Below are 16,257 nucleotides of genomic sequence, written 5' to 3'. Positions count from 1 at the left end.
ATCGGCTTTAAGCTGGAGTCTATGGTTACCAATTGATGGGCGCTTTAGAATATATAATTCAACAACATGGATGTTTTTTTTGTCTGTGGAAGGAAGGCTGGGACAGACAGAACCTCTATAATGAAAAAATGCAAAATGGAGACACACGTTTGGTGCATCTGCAAAATCCGAACACCAATAAAGAAAATTTTTACTGGTAATGTAAAATAAGAAATGAATTCCTTGTTAACCTTTGTTGGCCTCCACATTTTGTAAACTATTATTTCTTCATCACTAGTGTCAGAAAATGGCCGCGGTTGACTTTGAAATGAAGCAGCTTAACTGAATTTCAAGAGCACTGCAATGACGCAGTTCACTGAAAGGAATAAGCTATCAATTATGATGAACTTACTGGATGTTTGCATTTAAAGAGTGGACACCACTCAGACTACCAGTTAGAGTTAACAAAACTGAGCATTAGTGTTTTTGTATCTATTATTTTTGTATGCGTACCTAATGTTCTGCCTGGTGAATATGTGTATACTGACGGAGCTTTACTGACATGATGATGCCATTAGCTCCCCTCCTGATGATTATTTGACATTCACATCATTGCACGGGTAAATAGTTGCTCACCCTCGCGTGACAGAGCCTCCAAGATGCTGCGGCAGGCTGTGGCCAGGTCAGCGATGGACTGCCACTCTTCGTCGGTAGAATCCGTCGTCTCTGAGAGAACTGAGAGCACGGTTTTAAGATCAGTACAGCCGCAGTGTGAAACACATCTTAATAAAATGCATCTGGGGCAGGAGAACACTGCGACAGCATTTTTCAGAGATGCTCTCATTATGACTTGAAAGTTTTTGGAAGAAAAAAAAAAAGGCCACCAGAAGGTGGTGCTGCTGTGTTAATGCTGACGGGATTCAGCTAAACTGCTTGATGCTTCTGCAGATGTTTTAGTTCAGTCTAGACTGAATGTAGGGCGGGTTTTTATGTTAGCGCAAATGCAAAATGATGATATTAATAATCAAGTGCGCCACTGAGAATGATTATGTTCAGTATAGCCGTTCGTATAACGGGATAAAAATTATCACACTTGATATATTGATTATGAAGAAAATATTAATCCTGATTAATTTGGTAATTGAAATCACGATTAGGACGATCATTTGTTTTTTAGTGCAAAATAAGAAAATGTTTAAACCTAAAAAAATATTAAGACAAATACATTTCTTTGAAACACTATAAATAAGTTTATTTTGGACCAAACAAGATTTATTAAATTAGTTATGTTAAAATTTAAACAACTCAAAATAGTATTAATAATCTTTAATTAATTTATGATTATGCCAATTTTGTATTTGTGCAGTGTAATAATTAAAATTATAATTGAATTCCGATTACTTCCACAGCCCTAACTTGACAAGTTACCTTATGATTCAACAGAAGGCAAAAAAAAAACAATCCACAATTTTATTAATGGGCCCCCACACATATGATCATAAATCTGCGGAGTGGGTGTCCACTCATGGCTGTTAAATGGCGAGGTTGCTAGTCTCAGTGGAGGCACAGCAGATGGTATTAGGAGTGTGTCTTGAACTAAAACGCCACCCCTCCCACCACCCATCTGTCCCCCTTTTTTATCCCAGTCCTGGCAGGGGGTGGCAGCAGAGCAAGGGTTGATATTAGATTAGCGGAAAAAGGGGGGCAGGATGGACGGAAGGAGTGGAGGAAGGACAAAGGGGATGGAGCGGGGAGCAGAGGGATGATAATGAAAAGAGAGGTTTAACACAAAAAGGATGTGGGGGGAGGAAAAGGCATTCGAGGCACAAAGCTGTTTTTTAAATACAGCTCTTATATTGGAAATGATTCGTTTGTGTACGTGTACCTAATGTTGTGTTCACTATGTAGGTGTGTTCCATTTATTATCTTTTAAAGTCTTACTCTTGGTGATGGAGTTGTGAAGACTTAAGGCTCGTGAGTTCCTCTCAGCTCGGTCCACACATGACAATCTCGAGGAGGAGAGAGACGATTCACTCGCTGAAGCTTTGTCGTCACCGAAGTCCGCAATAAACTGCAGATGTAAAAAAGAGAGAAAAAAAAGGAGATGGAGATTAATAGAGAACGGGAATCTATAACATGTCCTTGTGTCTCGCTAGGTCACCTGCTCATCCTCCAGGGCAAATTTGGGCTTGACCGCCAATATTAGATCAGGCGTGGCATCTCTCAGCTCGCCGACATTCTCGTAGACGTGGCGATCCTCTTTCAAGGCCATGTTGTCGTAAATGTGTCTGTAGGAGAGATGGATTTAGCATGGGAGGGAAAAAAAAAACACTAAATGAATCCGCTGTTAAGGCTTGTTGACGTTTACATCCACTGCAGACGTCAGAGGTCAACAGAATTTGAAGCACTCAAACAAGTAATCCGCGGGATTGCGTTCTGCGTGCTGTTCTTGTCTGATTGCTGTTTCTCTGTCCCGCTCGGCTAAAATGATCTTTTAAAAGCACGCCGCAATGCGCTTGTGTTTTTGTATTAGTACTTTAAAAATCATCTACGACCTTGGAAGTGCCTGTTTCTGATAGTTTGGAATTCTCATTTGCATAAAACCAATCTGTATAAAGCAATGTTGATTTAGCTTTGATGCATGACCTACTTCATTTCTGTTTTCTCTTTTTGTGAACATAATCATGCAATCATAGCTGATTCATTGATTAAAAGAAAACAATGAGGCTCATTTGTGAATGTGCACTTCCACACATTGGTCTTTTTGCAGAAAAGGTGAGCCAGTCCATGAGTTAAAGAGGAAGTCAACACTAAACATTTTTTAACAATAATATGTTATATGTGACCTCACTAGTCTAAACATAACATTATGATTAATATTACATTTGTGGAATATGAGTTACGCGGCAAAATCTAGCTGTTTTTATCCATCTCAGAAGGCGGCCATTTTGTCACTTGCCGTCGACTGAAGATGACATCACAGGTGCTCAGGTCTCAGGTAACAACAACTAATTACAACTCATCTTCAGAAAACAGGTGAGGTCTGATTGGTCGACAGCAAGTCTTCTGATATTGGTAAAAACTGCTGGATTTTGCCGTTTAACTCATATTCCATTAATGCATTAACTAGAATACCGTAGTTAGACTACACTCTAAAAAGAGAATTGTTGAACCAACTTAAGATTACAAATTGAATTGTAACTGGTACTGGAACTGGTAACACATAATTTAATTACGTTAGTCTGTTGAATATATTAAGTTTAATTAATTCAATATTAATTAGTTCGCTAAACTTAATAATGGCGGCACGGTGGACAGTGGTTAGCACGTCTGCCTCCCAGTACTGAGGACTCGGGTTCGAGTCCAGGCTCCGGCCTTCCTGGGTGGAGTTTGCATGTTCTCCCCGTGCCTGCGTGGGTCTTCTCCGGGTACTCTGGTCTCCTCCCACATTTCAGAGACATGCATGGCAGGTTAATTGAGCGCTCTGAATTGTCCCTAGGTGTGCTTGTGAGTGTGGATGGTTGTTCATCTCTGTGTGCCCTGCGATTGACTGGCAACCAGTTCAGTGTGTACTCCACCTACTGCCCAAAGCCAGCTGGGATAGGCCCCAGCACTCCCACGACCCTCGTGAGGAATAAGCGGTTAAGAAAATGGATGGATAAACTTAATAACTTGGATTGGAGTCACTTTGGATTAATTTCATTTAGATGACTATATTAAGTTTAATGAACTCATAATTAATTAAACTTAATGTATTCACTTTGCACTAACTTTAATTCAATCGTGTGTTACCAATAGAAGCGATTTTTTTAAAGTTGGTCAACAATTCAATTCATAATCTCAAGTTGGTTCAACAATTCTCTTTTTAGAGTGTAGTGGGGCTACATAGAACATCCATCCATCCTTCCATCCATCCATCCATCCATCCATCCATCCATCCATTTTCTGAACCGCTTGTTCCTCACAAGGGTCGCGGGGGGTGCTGGAGCCTATCTCAGCTGGCTTTGGGCAGTAGGCGGGGTACACCCTGAATTGTTTGCCAGCCAATTGCAGTCCATAGAACATACTGTCAAGAATTCTTTTGGGTTGACTTCCTCTTTAAATATGCTATAAAGTTGTGATTACAAACTGAAGCAATTCATAACGTGCTGTATAATATTGTGGTTTCATTACATAAAAAAAAACAAACAAAAAAAAACTCACCCCTCACAGGTATCGCTGTAGGATGAATGCCTCTCTAAAGAAAAGCTGCGTGTGAGCTGTGAGCCCTCTTGTTCTTGATTGGACGTTTGGTCCTGCAGGGAAGTGGCTCGTAACAAGGGTAGGCTTGGCGGCACCAGGAGCGAGTCCGCATCACCTCTGTCAGTTCGCCCTTGATGCACTTCTGGCACCTGGACCTCGGCCGTGTCCGCCTCGGTGATGCTATCACCCTTCGGCTCCTTGTCCTCCCGCTCATCAAGAACCCAGGCCTCACCGGACTGGTCCTCGCCAGGCTTACACTCTGCATCCTTGATGGCTTTCTGGTACAGCTCAGAGAAGCTCCTAAAGAACACAGAGAAATCAAATCATACTTTCTCAACTTGAAATTGTTACTCCGCAGGTTTTCCACACCTGCGGGGTTTCCCGTTCTCGTCTGGCGGGATGACGGTGATGTGGATCTTGTGCGCCGTCCGGAGCAGCCTGGTCCTCTCCTCCGTGCTGAGGTGGACCAGGGAGTGGCCGCACAGGCGCACCACGCGAGCCCACAGCTGCAGGCCACCACTCTCGGCGTAGCAGAAGCGCTGCAGCTCCGTCACAAAGCCCTCCTCATTCATCAGGAAACCAGGCTGGCCCACGCCGTCACGTAGCGGAGTGACCTCCAGGGCCTCACACCCCCGGGTAACCAACTGCAAATAAGGAGGATGCAGACTTTAAGGGACAAATGCTGCGCCACAATCATCACATCCCATTGGCAAAAGCAGTTATAGGCTGGAATGATGATTAAAAGACAAGACTGATGAGAAATGATGGTTATTATGATACTGTCAATGAAGATCTTAAAAATGCCCATAGGGGGGTGGACGTGAGTGTGACTGGTTCTCTGTCCAGTCAGCTGGGATGGGTATCTGGTTCAGCTGTGACCCTGAATGCAATTAGCATAAAAAAGGGGAATGGATGGATGAATTTGATTCTGTTTTTCTCCCCGTAGTTATATTGCCATCCAAAAGACAGTAAAGAAAAAAAATATGGAAACTGGTACTGGTTGCAAGGCGCATTCAAGTGCGAACTAGTTTTGTGCAGGACATACAGTATTTTATTTCATGCAATTGGAAAAATGCTATATTAATATATAGAGGTCTTTAAAATTATCTGTCAGTTTTTTTTTGTTTTTTTTTAATTTTTTATATTTTATCAGTAATTGCTCGAGCACACCTACTTGTATTAGTCTGGAAAAATTACCATCCCTAATTTTCTGGTACCCTGTCCCCACCCCAAAAAGAAGAATACATTTTGTGCTTGTGAGAAATGAGTGTGTAGTTGCATTTTTCGGCCACAGGTGGCAGTAGTGATTCGAAATCCAATTTTCTGCACTGGGCAGCTTTATAGCAAAAAAAAAAAAATTGGGAGAGTTCAGATGATGGATGGATGGATGGATGGATAAGAATCAAATAAATAATGGGAGCACCGCTGCCACCTACCGTATTGGATGTGCAATTACACTTTACTATTTGAAAGCGCTATACTGTAAATAAATAAAGATGACTTGACTTGATTTGACTTAAACGTAACCCCCCCCCCAAAAAAAAAAAAAAAAAAAAAAAAAAAAAAAAAAAAAAAAAAACGCATGCTCCCCAGGTCACCCCAAGGGAAACCCGCCCCACTATAGTACACTATAATACAACTATAACCTCAATTGATATTATTATTTTACTTCACTGCATGGTTGGCTCAAAGAAATCATGTGGTTCTGAGGTATCAAGGGTCAACTTTGAACACCCACTTGACCACATGTGGTTCCTTGTCTGATGAAGTGTTTCACGCTGCGTAAGTAATGAATGAATCATAAAGTGATGACCACCCACCTCCAGCCTCTGCACCACCTCTCTTAAATCCTCAGCCTGGCTCTCCATCACGCTAATGGACACTGACTCGCCGCGCTCATAGAAGATGTCCAAGCAGGGCCCGCCATCTTTGGTTTCGGCCACCGCCTTCCAGCCGATGACGTCCCTGCAGGAGCAGTTAAACACCACCCTGCGCGTGCACCTCTCAATGAGCACCACCGACTCGGCCGAGACGCCCAGCAGACAGGGCAGCTTGTGCCCCCCCGCCTCGCCTTCCTCGCCGCCGTCCACCATCACGGCCCACACCAACGCCCCGGCGCTGTGCAGCTCCGCCCCCTTGGCGCCCTTCAGCTTGTCTTTGCGCTTGCCTCCGAGGGAGAGCAGCGGGAACTTGGTGGAGGAGTCGATGGGCGTCGTGGTCACGTAGTTTTCAGCTAGGTCCTTCAGGTATTCTTGTCGCGTGCGGGTGGCCATCGAGCGGAACTTTTCCGACTTTTCTGCGGCGTTCTCGGCATTGACCGCCTTGGCCAGGAGGAAGTCTCGGAAGGCTGGCGAGCGAGGGAAGAGAGCGCCCTTAGGGAAGAGCGGGCCAAATAATGGCATGTCTTTAGAGCGTGTCACAGCCACCCTGGGAGGGAAAGAGAAAAAGAGGGATGACAGATTAAGAGAGGGAGCGTTTACTATTTGTCCTGTTTGCCTTTGAGAGGTTTGTGTACTGCTACTCAGGTTTATATGCTCTTGATATGGCGGTGCAATACAGATATACATAATCTTTCTTTAGATACACCCGCTTTTAATTTTCATTTGACACTTTGAGGTAACAATTTACCAACATATTTACTTGTAGGATATGTATAGTATATTTAAATAAAGCACATTGTTTTTCTTACTTTATTTAGTACAAGAGAATAGCAACATATTACCTACATTACTTGACTGACTCAATGCGGTTCTGACACGATTGAATCTCATTATATTGTGTAACTGTTGAGTGTTTAATGTTTCTAATTTGTATAAGATAACGACAATAAAGGCATCACATCAGACCTGTAATAGGTGTTATCCGTGCAGGGCTCGTGAACCTGAACAATTATGAAGACGTGTTGGAAGTGGGAGCGGATGGACTTTGGCGTGAAGGGCAACGCGCCCGGCTCCTGGAACACAATGGTCACGATGTCGTTGCCGATGTGCCGTTTCCTCAGCAACTAGAAATGAGAGAAATTAGGGATGTTTGTTGTTAGACAGCCTACTGCCCAAAGCCAGCTGAGATAGGCTCCAGCACCCCCCACGACCCTTGTGAGGAATAAGCAGTATAGAAAATGGATGGATGGATGGATGGATGTTGTTAGACAACCACACCATACATATATGAGGCCAAAAATATAATTGCTTTGACTTTTTTCAGGAAATGCTGTCACTTTTAAAGTCAGTTTTTATTATAATTATTATTATCATCATCATTCTTCTTCTTCTTCTTCTTCTTCTTATTATTATTATTCCATCCATCCATTGTCTTGACCGCTTATTCCTCACAAGAGTCGCGGGGGGTGCTGGAGCCTATCTCAGCTGGCTTTGGGCAGTAGGCGGGGTACACCCTGGACTGGTTCCCAGTCAATCGCAGGGCACACAGGGACAAACAACCATCCAAGCACACCTAGGGACAATTCGGATTGCCCAATTATCCTGCCATGCATGTCTTTGGAATGTGGGAAGAGATCGAGTGCCCGGAGAAAACCCACGCAGGCACGGGGAGAACATGCAAACTCCACCCAGGAAGGCCGGAGCCTGGACTCGAACCAGAGTCATCAGATCTGGGGGGCGGACGTGCTAACCACTGGTCACCGTGCCGCCATTATTAAGTTTAGTGAACTCATAATTAATTAAACTTAATATATTCAACAGACTAACGTAATTAAATTATGTGTTACCAGTTCCAGTACCAGTTACCAATTTGTAATCTTAAATTGGTTCCACAATTCTCTTTTTAGAGTTTACGTTAGACGTGCTAACCACTCAGTCACCGTGCCGCCCATTATTATTATTATTATTATTATTATTATTATTATTATTATTATTATTATTATTATTATTATTATTATAAGGCTGTTTGTAAGCCCTACATAAATAAAGATGTCTTGACTTATTATTATTATGTATTAGAAACAGTGTGACTCTACAACCACAAATAAAGTGAAACATTTACAGTACTAGCAATTAGCTCAAGTACACTTGTAAAATCTATAGTGATTTAATACACAAACTGAATAACAAAAAATCTACTGTTAGAATGATAATATTAATGCACATTTTTAATAGAAAAATATGGATTATTTTTGTGTTTGTAGTTTGCACTTTGCAGCGATGTAGCTCTTGGAGTAAACTATGAGTGAACATTGCTGTAGACTGAAAAGAGTTCTTGTCTCATATTCATCTTTTAACATCAACCCCAAATGTATTCACACTACAGCATCAATAAAGAAATTGGCATCATAGGGCCTTATGAGTGTTTAAGCACACTTAATTTATTAAATAATACAACCTGCAGATGCCTATGTGAAGCAGAAATCAAACAGACTGTTGAATGAACTTCTGGCCTCTTTGTGTCTATATGAGCATATCATGTCCATTTTGCGCATTAACATCTTAATCACCAGATTGCACAAGAAGCAGCAAGACGACTCTGATTATGTCCCTGTTGGGAGTGAACACTGGGGGGCAGGATTTTCATGTCATGCTTATAGCAGATAACAGACACTCATTTACGGATCCTTGTGCTACTATGTTATAGAAATGATTCATGTAATATCAGTTTGTGCTTTATATTTACCTGCTGAGTGTTGTTGGCTGTGTAGGGCAGCATGGTGGAGACATGGAACATAATCTCATAGTCCTGGTAGCGGGTGTAGAGGGAATGTGTGCCCGTTGAGTCAGCTGCACAAGTACAAGAAAAACACGTCATGCAAAAAAGTAGTCAAATCATGTTTTCAGCTATGTGCAATAGTGAATGTAAACCGGGCGGCTGCGAGAAAACCGGCAGAGCTATTTTGCACACACACGAGTCAATCACAGGCTACAATGATGCCCATCAGAGTATGGTCAGGTGAGTGTTTTCACTCACTCTTGTTGTCCAGCTGAGCTCGGTACTTCTCCCAGCCCTTCAGTCGCACACGATCGCCCAGCAGATCCAGAAACTCCTCAAATGCCGGCCCGGAGCTCTCGTTGTTGTACATGTCTTCTTCAGAGCTCTGGCCGGCTCGGCAGTACATGACGCCAACTTTTCGCTGAAAATTTAGCTAGAGTGCAGGACAACAAAAAGGGAGAAAGGTTTATGATGATATATACATATATATATATATATATATATATATATATATATATATATATATATATATATATATATATATATATATCATCCTCATTATCATAATGCAACTTTACCTGTCCACCTCCATGCAAAAAAAAGGTGAAGTAAATTGTGCTTTAATTTTTTATCGTAAGTATATCACAAACACATTAGTGAGATGCCTGAGAACTATTTTAAATATTTTAAAAAAAGGCACAATATGTAGTAGTAGCTCCTTTAGGTCTGGAGATTGACTTTTTGAAGACCTTCCACATATTGATGAACTACTTTGCTGCTCTGGCAGTGTGTTCTGAGTCAATAATCATGCTGCATGATGAAGGATCTCTCAATCAATTGGGTTGCATCTTTTTGTGTCTGCCATGTTTCATCAACAACCAACCCAGACATGTTATAATGTGTAGTCCTTCTTTTATGTGATTCTTGCTTTCTCAATAATTAAAAAATAGAGGGAAAAAAGTAAATAAAAAAAGTTAAAAGAAAGCATGTTTATTTATTTTACTACCAGGCAGGTGTATGTAATAAATTACAAGGACAAATGAAAAAGGTACCAACAAACAAACATAAAAAAAAAAAAACCTCCTTGGTCAGATTGGTGACACAAATTTGGACGTATTTTCAAATCAAAAGCTCAACTCCACAGTAAAAATGTCTACCTGTGTAGCTCACATGTAGCTCACATAATTCCTTCTAATCCCCTTCATCTTCTACCTCCAACAACTCTTGCACAAAATTAATTACGTGTTCCAGTTCAAACTGCTGTTTCATACAAAGAATGACAGCATTCTGTGTGTCTACGTGTGTGTGCATGTGTTTGTCAAATAAATACGTGCTCTCAAAATCAAGAACACTCTGAGGGTTTAAAACATTTGTTGCGTGAAAAAAAAATAAAAAAATAAAAAAATCTCAAAATATTTTTATGGTTCCATGGGAAGAAACAGAACCCACTTATGTGTAAAATAATCTAACCTAGTGCTGTCACTAGCAAATATTTTTAGAATCAATTATTAATCGACTAATCAGATTCATTTTAATTTTACATTAAAGTGCATTACAAAAGCAATTTTTCCCACTGATTACTGTTTAATAACCAGTGATTGGTGTTTATTTTGCACTTTGTATTCATATAGTGATTGTTAAAAAAGGGGGACTGATGTTGGATTATGCTACCGGTTCGGTCATGGTCAAAATAAAAACAGACATTTAAAATGTCTTATTTTGATAAACACAGAAGATAATCAGTCTTCCTTCATGAAGGACTTACAGAAATCAGTGAACAATTACTGTTGATATGCTGAAATAAAGAATTTGGACGCTTAATCGATTAACCCAATCAGTTGCCTAAATTGAATGAAAAACTGAATTTGAAATTAACACATGAATGAGTTACGACACAAAAACGACCCAATAAAATGACCCACTAGCCATTCCAAGTGAGTTCAGTGATACTATGGGTCCCTTGTACTTACCCCCTGTTCATCCAGCTTCAGCAAGGTATCGCGGACCTTGGGGGAGTTTGAGGCCAAGCGAAGGCAGTGCAGGTTGAGTTCGGGCATGATGAATTCCAGCAGCCGTTTGGGAGACAAACCTCGAGGGGTGGTGTGACGGGCGGCAGACGGAACAGACTCTTCCAAGATGGACCCTCGCAGCGTCTTCATCTGAGGAGAGATTTCGATCCGGGCCGGGCCACGAGTTCGATTATCGGGTCGCCACACGCTGAACACAAGCGAGTTTGATGTTTACCTCTGTGGTGCGAAAGATGATTCTGTAATTGTACTGAGCTCCACTGGTGCCTTCCTTCTCCTCTCTGCGGAAACTGATGGCCACTGGCCCAAGGCGATCATCCATGCCAAAGAAATTTTGATGTTCTGGAATGAAAATACATGTTCAAGGGTAAATTTAACTCTTTGACCACCGAAAACGTTTAATAACGATTAGTAAAATCACGATGTATGCCGCCATAAACGTTAAATGACATCAGCTACTTTTTTTTCTTTTTTTCTTTTTTTTTAAATCAATGAGAAGTGAAACGTCTAATTGCAGCACTGCCTGGTAAATGGGTTGTGGAATCAAAAACATCCACTAACTATGGCCAGCATATGGCAGCATTGTATCTCTTTTGAATGGGCTGCCGGTGTATGGAATTACAATGAACCATGACGGAATCTGATGAAATCTTATGAAATAGAACGTTTTCAAGGATGACGTGAATGATCAAAGTCTTTTTCACATTAAACCTAATTCACAAAGCGTCACTAAACAAAAAATATTAGTGTCGAAATCACTGTTGTGGAGAAATTGTATCTTTTCACAAAAAGCTTGTTTTTTCCTGATCTTTTTCATTTTCGCTAAATGTCACACTAATGATCTATTTTCAAATGGTGATTACTAAAGAACAGAATAAGGTAGAAACATACATTTTTTTCTAATGAAAGAATGGAATGTGATCTTTCATTTGGTACCCACATTGTATATGTAATAAAAGCACACAATATTTGCCTTTAAAGATTAGTTAAAATGCTTGAAATCGGCTGGCACTGTGGGGGTTGTATTTTTGATAACGTGTGGCAGTAAAAGAGTTAAATGATGATCATGTATTCAAATTCTGCTGTATCGGATTTCTTTCTGCTGTTTCTTACCTTTCATATAGAAATATTTGCGATAATAATGCGCCCCCAGATCGGCATGTTCTATGAAATAGTTGCTTTTGCCCTGCTGCTGGACGTGACTTTCTCTGGGCTCCTCCAGGACCGACGCTGCGTCATTAGGGGTTCTGGGGCTGAGCCACACCCCTCGCCTGGCCTGGGCTCGGCCCAGGCCCACCTGCTCCTCTCCGCCCGTCTCGTTCCGGAAGTGTGGGCAGCTGAGCAGGAGCTCGTTGTCGTTGCCGTCCCCTTCGTCCAGCAGCAGCGACTGCTCGGGGTCGTCGGTGCCGCCGTTGCCCACCTGTGCGGGCGAGGAAGGCGTGCCCTGGGAGAGGGGCCGCATCTGGGAGGCAGCCGAGGCCCCTGAGGTGATATTCTTTTTGCGCCCGATGCTGTCTCTATTGGTGGCCGCCTCCGTGAGGTCAAACAGGATGCTCTGAACGTCGTAATGGGCAAAGTTCCTCACCCAAGCACCACCCCCGATGTTATCATACGGACCTGGCTGAGGGATTTGAGGGGCCGCAGGTTTGGATTTCTTACTAAGACCTTCCGGCTTGGGCGGCTTTGCAGGTTTTGGGGAGTCCCCTGCGGCAGAAGACAAGACTCGGAAGAAGCCATCAGGCTCTGGTGGGTTCCCTTGGAGCCCTAAAAGCAGGAATGGGTCTTTAAAGCGCAGGGCATTTGGGCTAAGGGGCCCTCGGTTTGCAGTTCCTGGACCCTGGACTTGAGTCTGTCTCTCCAGTGAGGACAGACTGCCATATTCCCTGTGAAGCAGCACCCCAGAGTCGCCCTGAGAACCAGCGCCCACCTTCTCGCCCACCGCCCGAGTGGCTTTCCCTCCCGCCTTCCCGCCAGAGTCCAAGTCTCCCAAAGTCACGTCGCTGTTACTCCTCTGCATGATGTGGCCCCGGCCCACCGCGCGCAGGGTCAGGCCCGCCCGGCTCGGGGTCAGGTTGTCTCCATCGGACCCGTCTCCCTCCCTCCTGGGTGGCCACTCCACCAAGCCCGCCTCCCGTTTGGGATCAAAGTTGACGGCGGCGACGGGCGGCCGCACATTCTGCCGCCGGAACTTGCGAACGAATAAGTCGTCGGACTGCATGACGCCAGGGAAATGACCTCCAATCCGATTCTGTGATCCAGATGTGAAATAGCAACACTCGGAAGAGGCACCTCCACTCAGTGAAAGCGACGCATCAAGTCCTGCTTCAAAGCACTTGAAATGATCTCAGCAGGGGAGCTCTGGTGTGTGAAAGTTGAGGACTGGAGCGGTGAAAATGTAGCGGAGGCTCAACCAGGCGTGTGGCAAGGAGTTTTGGGAGTGATCCGGGAGTTGCGAGGTGCCGCTTCCATCACTGTGGCCCGATTCTACCTCCTCTTAGACGAGGCCCTGTCTGCACCCCCGACATCAGCGCCTACAAAGAGAGAATACACCTTGAAAATATCTCGTGACTTCATGTATTTAGATTAAAAGTGACATTGAGAAAATGTTATTGCAATGTTGGATTGCGAGTCGTTCACAATCCAGAAACGGTGGACATGTCACATACAGTAGCTGTTTTGTATGCCATACCATGTAACAAGCTGCAGCTCATTTTTCATTCCTCTTATGGGTATATTTTTCCAAGCATCTCATTCAATTGTAGTGATCAGCACCCTCAAAAATAAACAAATAAATAAATACTCAAACATGGCATTCTGACTAATTTTCTCTTTATGGGATATGAATTAAGCAGCAAAATCCAGCCATTTTTATCCTTCTCAAAGGGCGGACATCTTGCCACTTGCTGTCAACTGTAAGTGACATCACCGTTGATTTGCAGGTAACGGCCAACCATGGCGCACCTGTTTCCTGAATTGGGGCATGTAACATTCGCAAGCTAAGGTGTTATTGGTTGTTACTTGAGAACAAACTGTGATGTCGTTTCCTGTTGACAGCAAGTGACAAAATGGCTGCTCCCTGAGGTGGATAAAAACTAGTGTTGTTCCAATACCGTTTTTTGGCCTCCGATACTGATTCCGATACCCAGCTTTGCAGTATCGGCCGGTACCGATACCATACCGATACCTAAGGTTTTTTTTCCTCAACATGAAAAAGCTGTCCTGCCATTGGTTCAGAGCATTCAAGGGACAATAGGATATCTTAGATCGGCATGCAGTGAGCATGTCACATATCAGTGAATGTCATGCACGAGCAAAACACAAGATGCTATATCCAAAATCCTATATTAGCGTTGGAATTAATGGTATCGGCATGTTACTTGTGAGTAGTCACCGATACCGATACCACTGTTTTAATGCAGTATCGGCGCCTCTGCCGATACCAGTATCGGTATCGGAACAATACTAGTAAAAACTTTTTTTGCTGCTTAATTCATATTCCACAAATGCAATATTAAATTCAGCAACAAACATCAGTCAAATTTAATCTGAATGTGTTTGAGTTTGTATTTGCGCTCTTGATGTTGAACTGTATTGCTCTTGTAGTGCAATTTTTCAAACTGTTGCAAAGTATCTTGAAATAGCTCCATAAGTCTCAATACAACTAGCCCATTTAAGCACATTTCACAATAGACAGTCTTAGCACTCGGAGGGTCTGGAGGTGGGTTGGGCGGGGGTGTCTTCCTGACTCACTGGAAGCCTGGCAACATACAATAGAAGGACACATTTGTTCCCGCATAAACAGATGCACGGCTCTGATTCATGCACGAGCATTAAAATTGACATTTAGTACAACTTGGATATTACAATACATAAGGCATGATATTTGAACTGTGATAAAGATGCTCTCTTTTGAAGTCCTCACTTAAAAAAAAAAAAAAAAGAAGAAGACGACATTAAGCCCATTTTTGGTCAACTATTTTCTCTGGTGTCTGACCACACTGACGTCAATGACCTAAAGCCGAAACCTGTCGCCGCTCTTAGTAACATGAGGCTTCTTCCTGTCAGGCTTTTTCACATGCATCTCAGCTCTCGCACTTGCATCCTGAAGAGCAGGTGCAGCGGTATGCGTACGTACACGCACGCACACAAACAAACACACACACTCTCACTACACTATATTCTGCACTCTGCTCTCTTCTTGTACGTTTCCTGTCCTAGTTAAAAAAAAGCTACAGAAAGATGCATTCACAAACAAACAAAATACTGAAGATGTGTAACGTTGTCACAATCGGCGGTTTCAGTCGTGCGGCAAGATATGCTAATGTGGCGACGGCCAAGGAGTTTCCATGCAAGCTTCTAATGAGAAGGCTGAGCAGGAAGTGTTGCTGACTGCACATTGTGTGTCAGGTCCATGTGGACTGTTGATTCATATCGTCTGACTCAGCATTCGGGCACCCACTGCTTTGTGTTGGGTGATTAGCAACAACTTGCTTTTATTTTTGCGTGAGATGAGACGGTCTGGTGACCATGCATGGTATATTCCACGTTGGGATATGAGTTAGCTGACCTTTGACGCGAATGAAGACAAGATCTATAGAAAATGGATTGATGGATTGATTATTGATTAGGTTAGGTGAGTGGTTCTTAACCTTGTAGCTTTTTCTTGAAAAATACAATCGAATCTAGATTAAGAACCACTGGGTTAGGTAGCACTTCATGATCCCGACATTCTGGCAGAGAATGGCGGACACAGAATGACAATGGGTAAAAAAAAACAGATTTACTAGCTGTGTAACAGCTAGCATGTAGAAAATAGTTTTGACTTCAAGTCGCTCCAATCACTGTCACATTACTCATGTTGTTCCAACAACCAGAAACAGTGCCGCTCTCCACCACCACAAAGCTAACTTGAAACAGAACATATGCCCATGTTTGTTGAGACCCCCAACTCATCCCATAAATCAGCCCGTGTTTCCATGACAACATGTCCCATGCCAAGTCTAAATGTGGTATGCTGTCCGACAGGACTTGGAGATTGCGCCATCTCGCCCTCACTGGGTTGAAACGAGCCCTCTGTCTATTCAGATGACCGAAAATAGATTTAAAACTGAAACTTCTATTGACTTCTTTATTGATTTCACATCAATGGGTTTTTTTTTGGCAGCAGGATATCCATAGGAACAAAATGTTTTCTTCACCTTTCTACTTACGATGAATGCTTACAGTAGATGACTGTAATAAATGCATATTCAAACTTATTAGTTCGATAGCACTTTTTTTTTTCAGACCGATACAATATCAAATATCAATACCACTAGAAAGTTTGATAAATAAAAAAAAAACAAAAAAA

The 16,257-nt window shown here is 42.6% G+C and overlaps 1 protein-coding gene across 1 annotated transcript in view; it reads right to left on the bottom strand.

Annotated features, from left to right (window-relative positions):
- sipa1 (signal-induced proliferation-associated 1) overlaps positions 1-16,257 on the bottom strand; it is a 30,299-nt gene that overhangs the window by 5,778 nt on the left and 8,264 nt on the right. The window contains exons 2-13 of the mRNA XM_077504026.1: positions 12,021-13,438; positions 11,125-11,249; positions 10,851-11,039; positions 9,139-9,313; positions 8,848-8,951; positions 7,068-7,225; positions 6,042-6,648; positions 4,591-4,865; positions 4,183-4,521; positions 2,141-2,267; positions 1,921-2,050; positions 616-714 (exon numbers count right to left, since the gene is read on the bottom strand). Coding sequence (XP_077360152.1) covers positions 616-714; positions 1,921-2,050; positions 2,141-2,267; positions 4,183-4,521; positions 4,591-4,865; positions 6,042-6,648; positions 7,068-7,225; positions 8,848-8,951; positions 9,139-9,313; positions 10,851-11,039; positions 11,125-11,249; positions 12,021-13,125 — 3,433 coding nt within the window. The 5' untranslated portion in view covers positions 13,126-13,438. The remainder of the gene's footprint in view (positions 1-615; positions 715-1,920; positions 2,051-2,140; positions 2,268-4,182; positions 4,522-4,590; positions 4,866-6,041; positions 6,649-7,067; positions 7,226-8,847; positions 8,952-9,138; positions 9,314-10,850; positions 11,040-11,124; positions 11,250-12,020; positions 13,439-16,257) is intronic.

This window comes from Festucalex cinctus, chromosome 18 (assembly GCF_051991245.1).
Source record: "Festucalex cinctus isolate MCC-2025b chromosome 18, RoL_Fcin_1.0, whole genome shotgun sequence".
NCBI lineage: Eukaryota > Metazoa > Chordata > Actinopteri > Syngnathiformes > Syngnathidae > Festucalex > Festucalex cinctus.
This window is presented reverse-complemented; position numbering and strand designations above follow the sequence as displayed.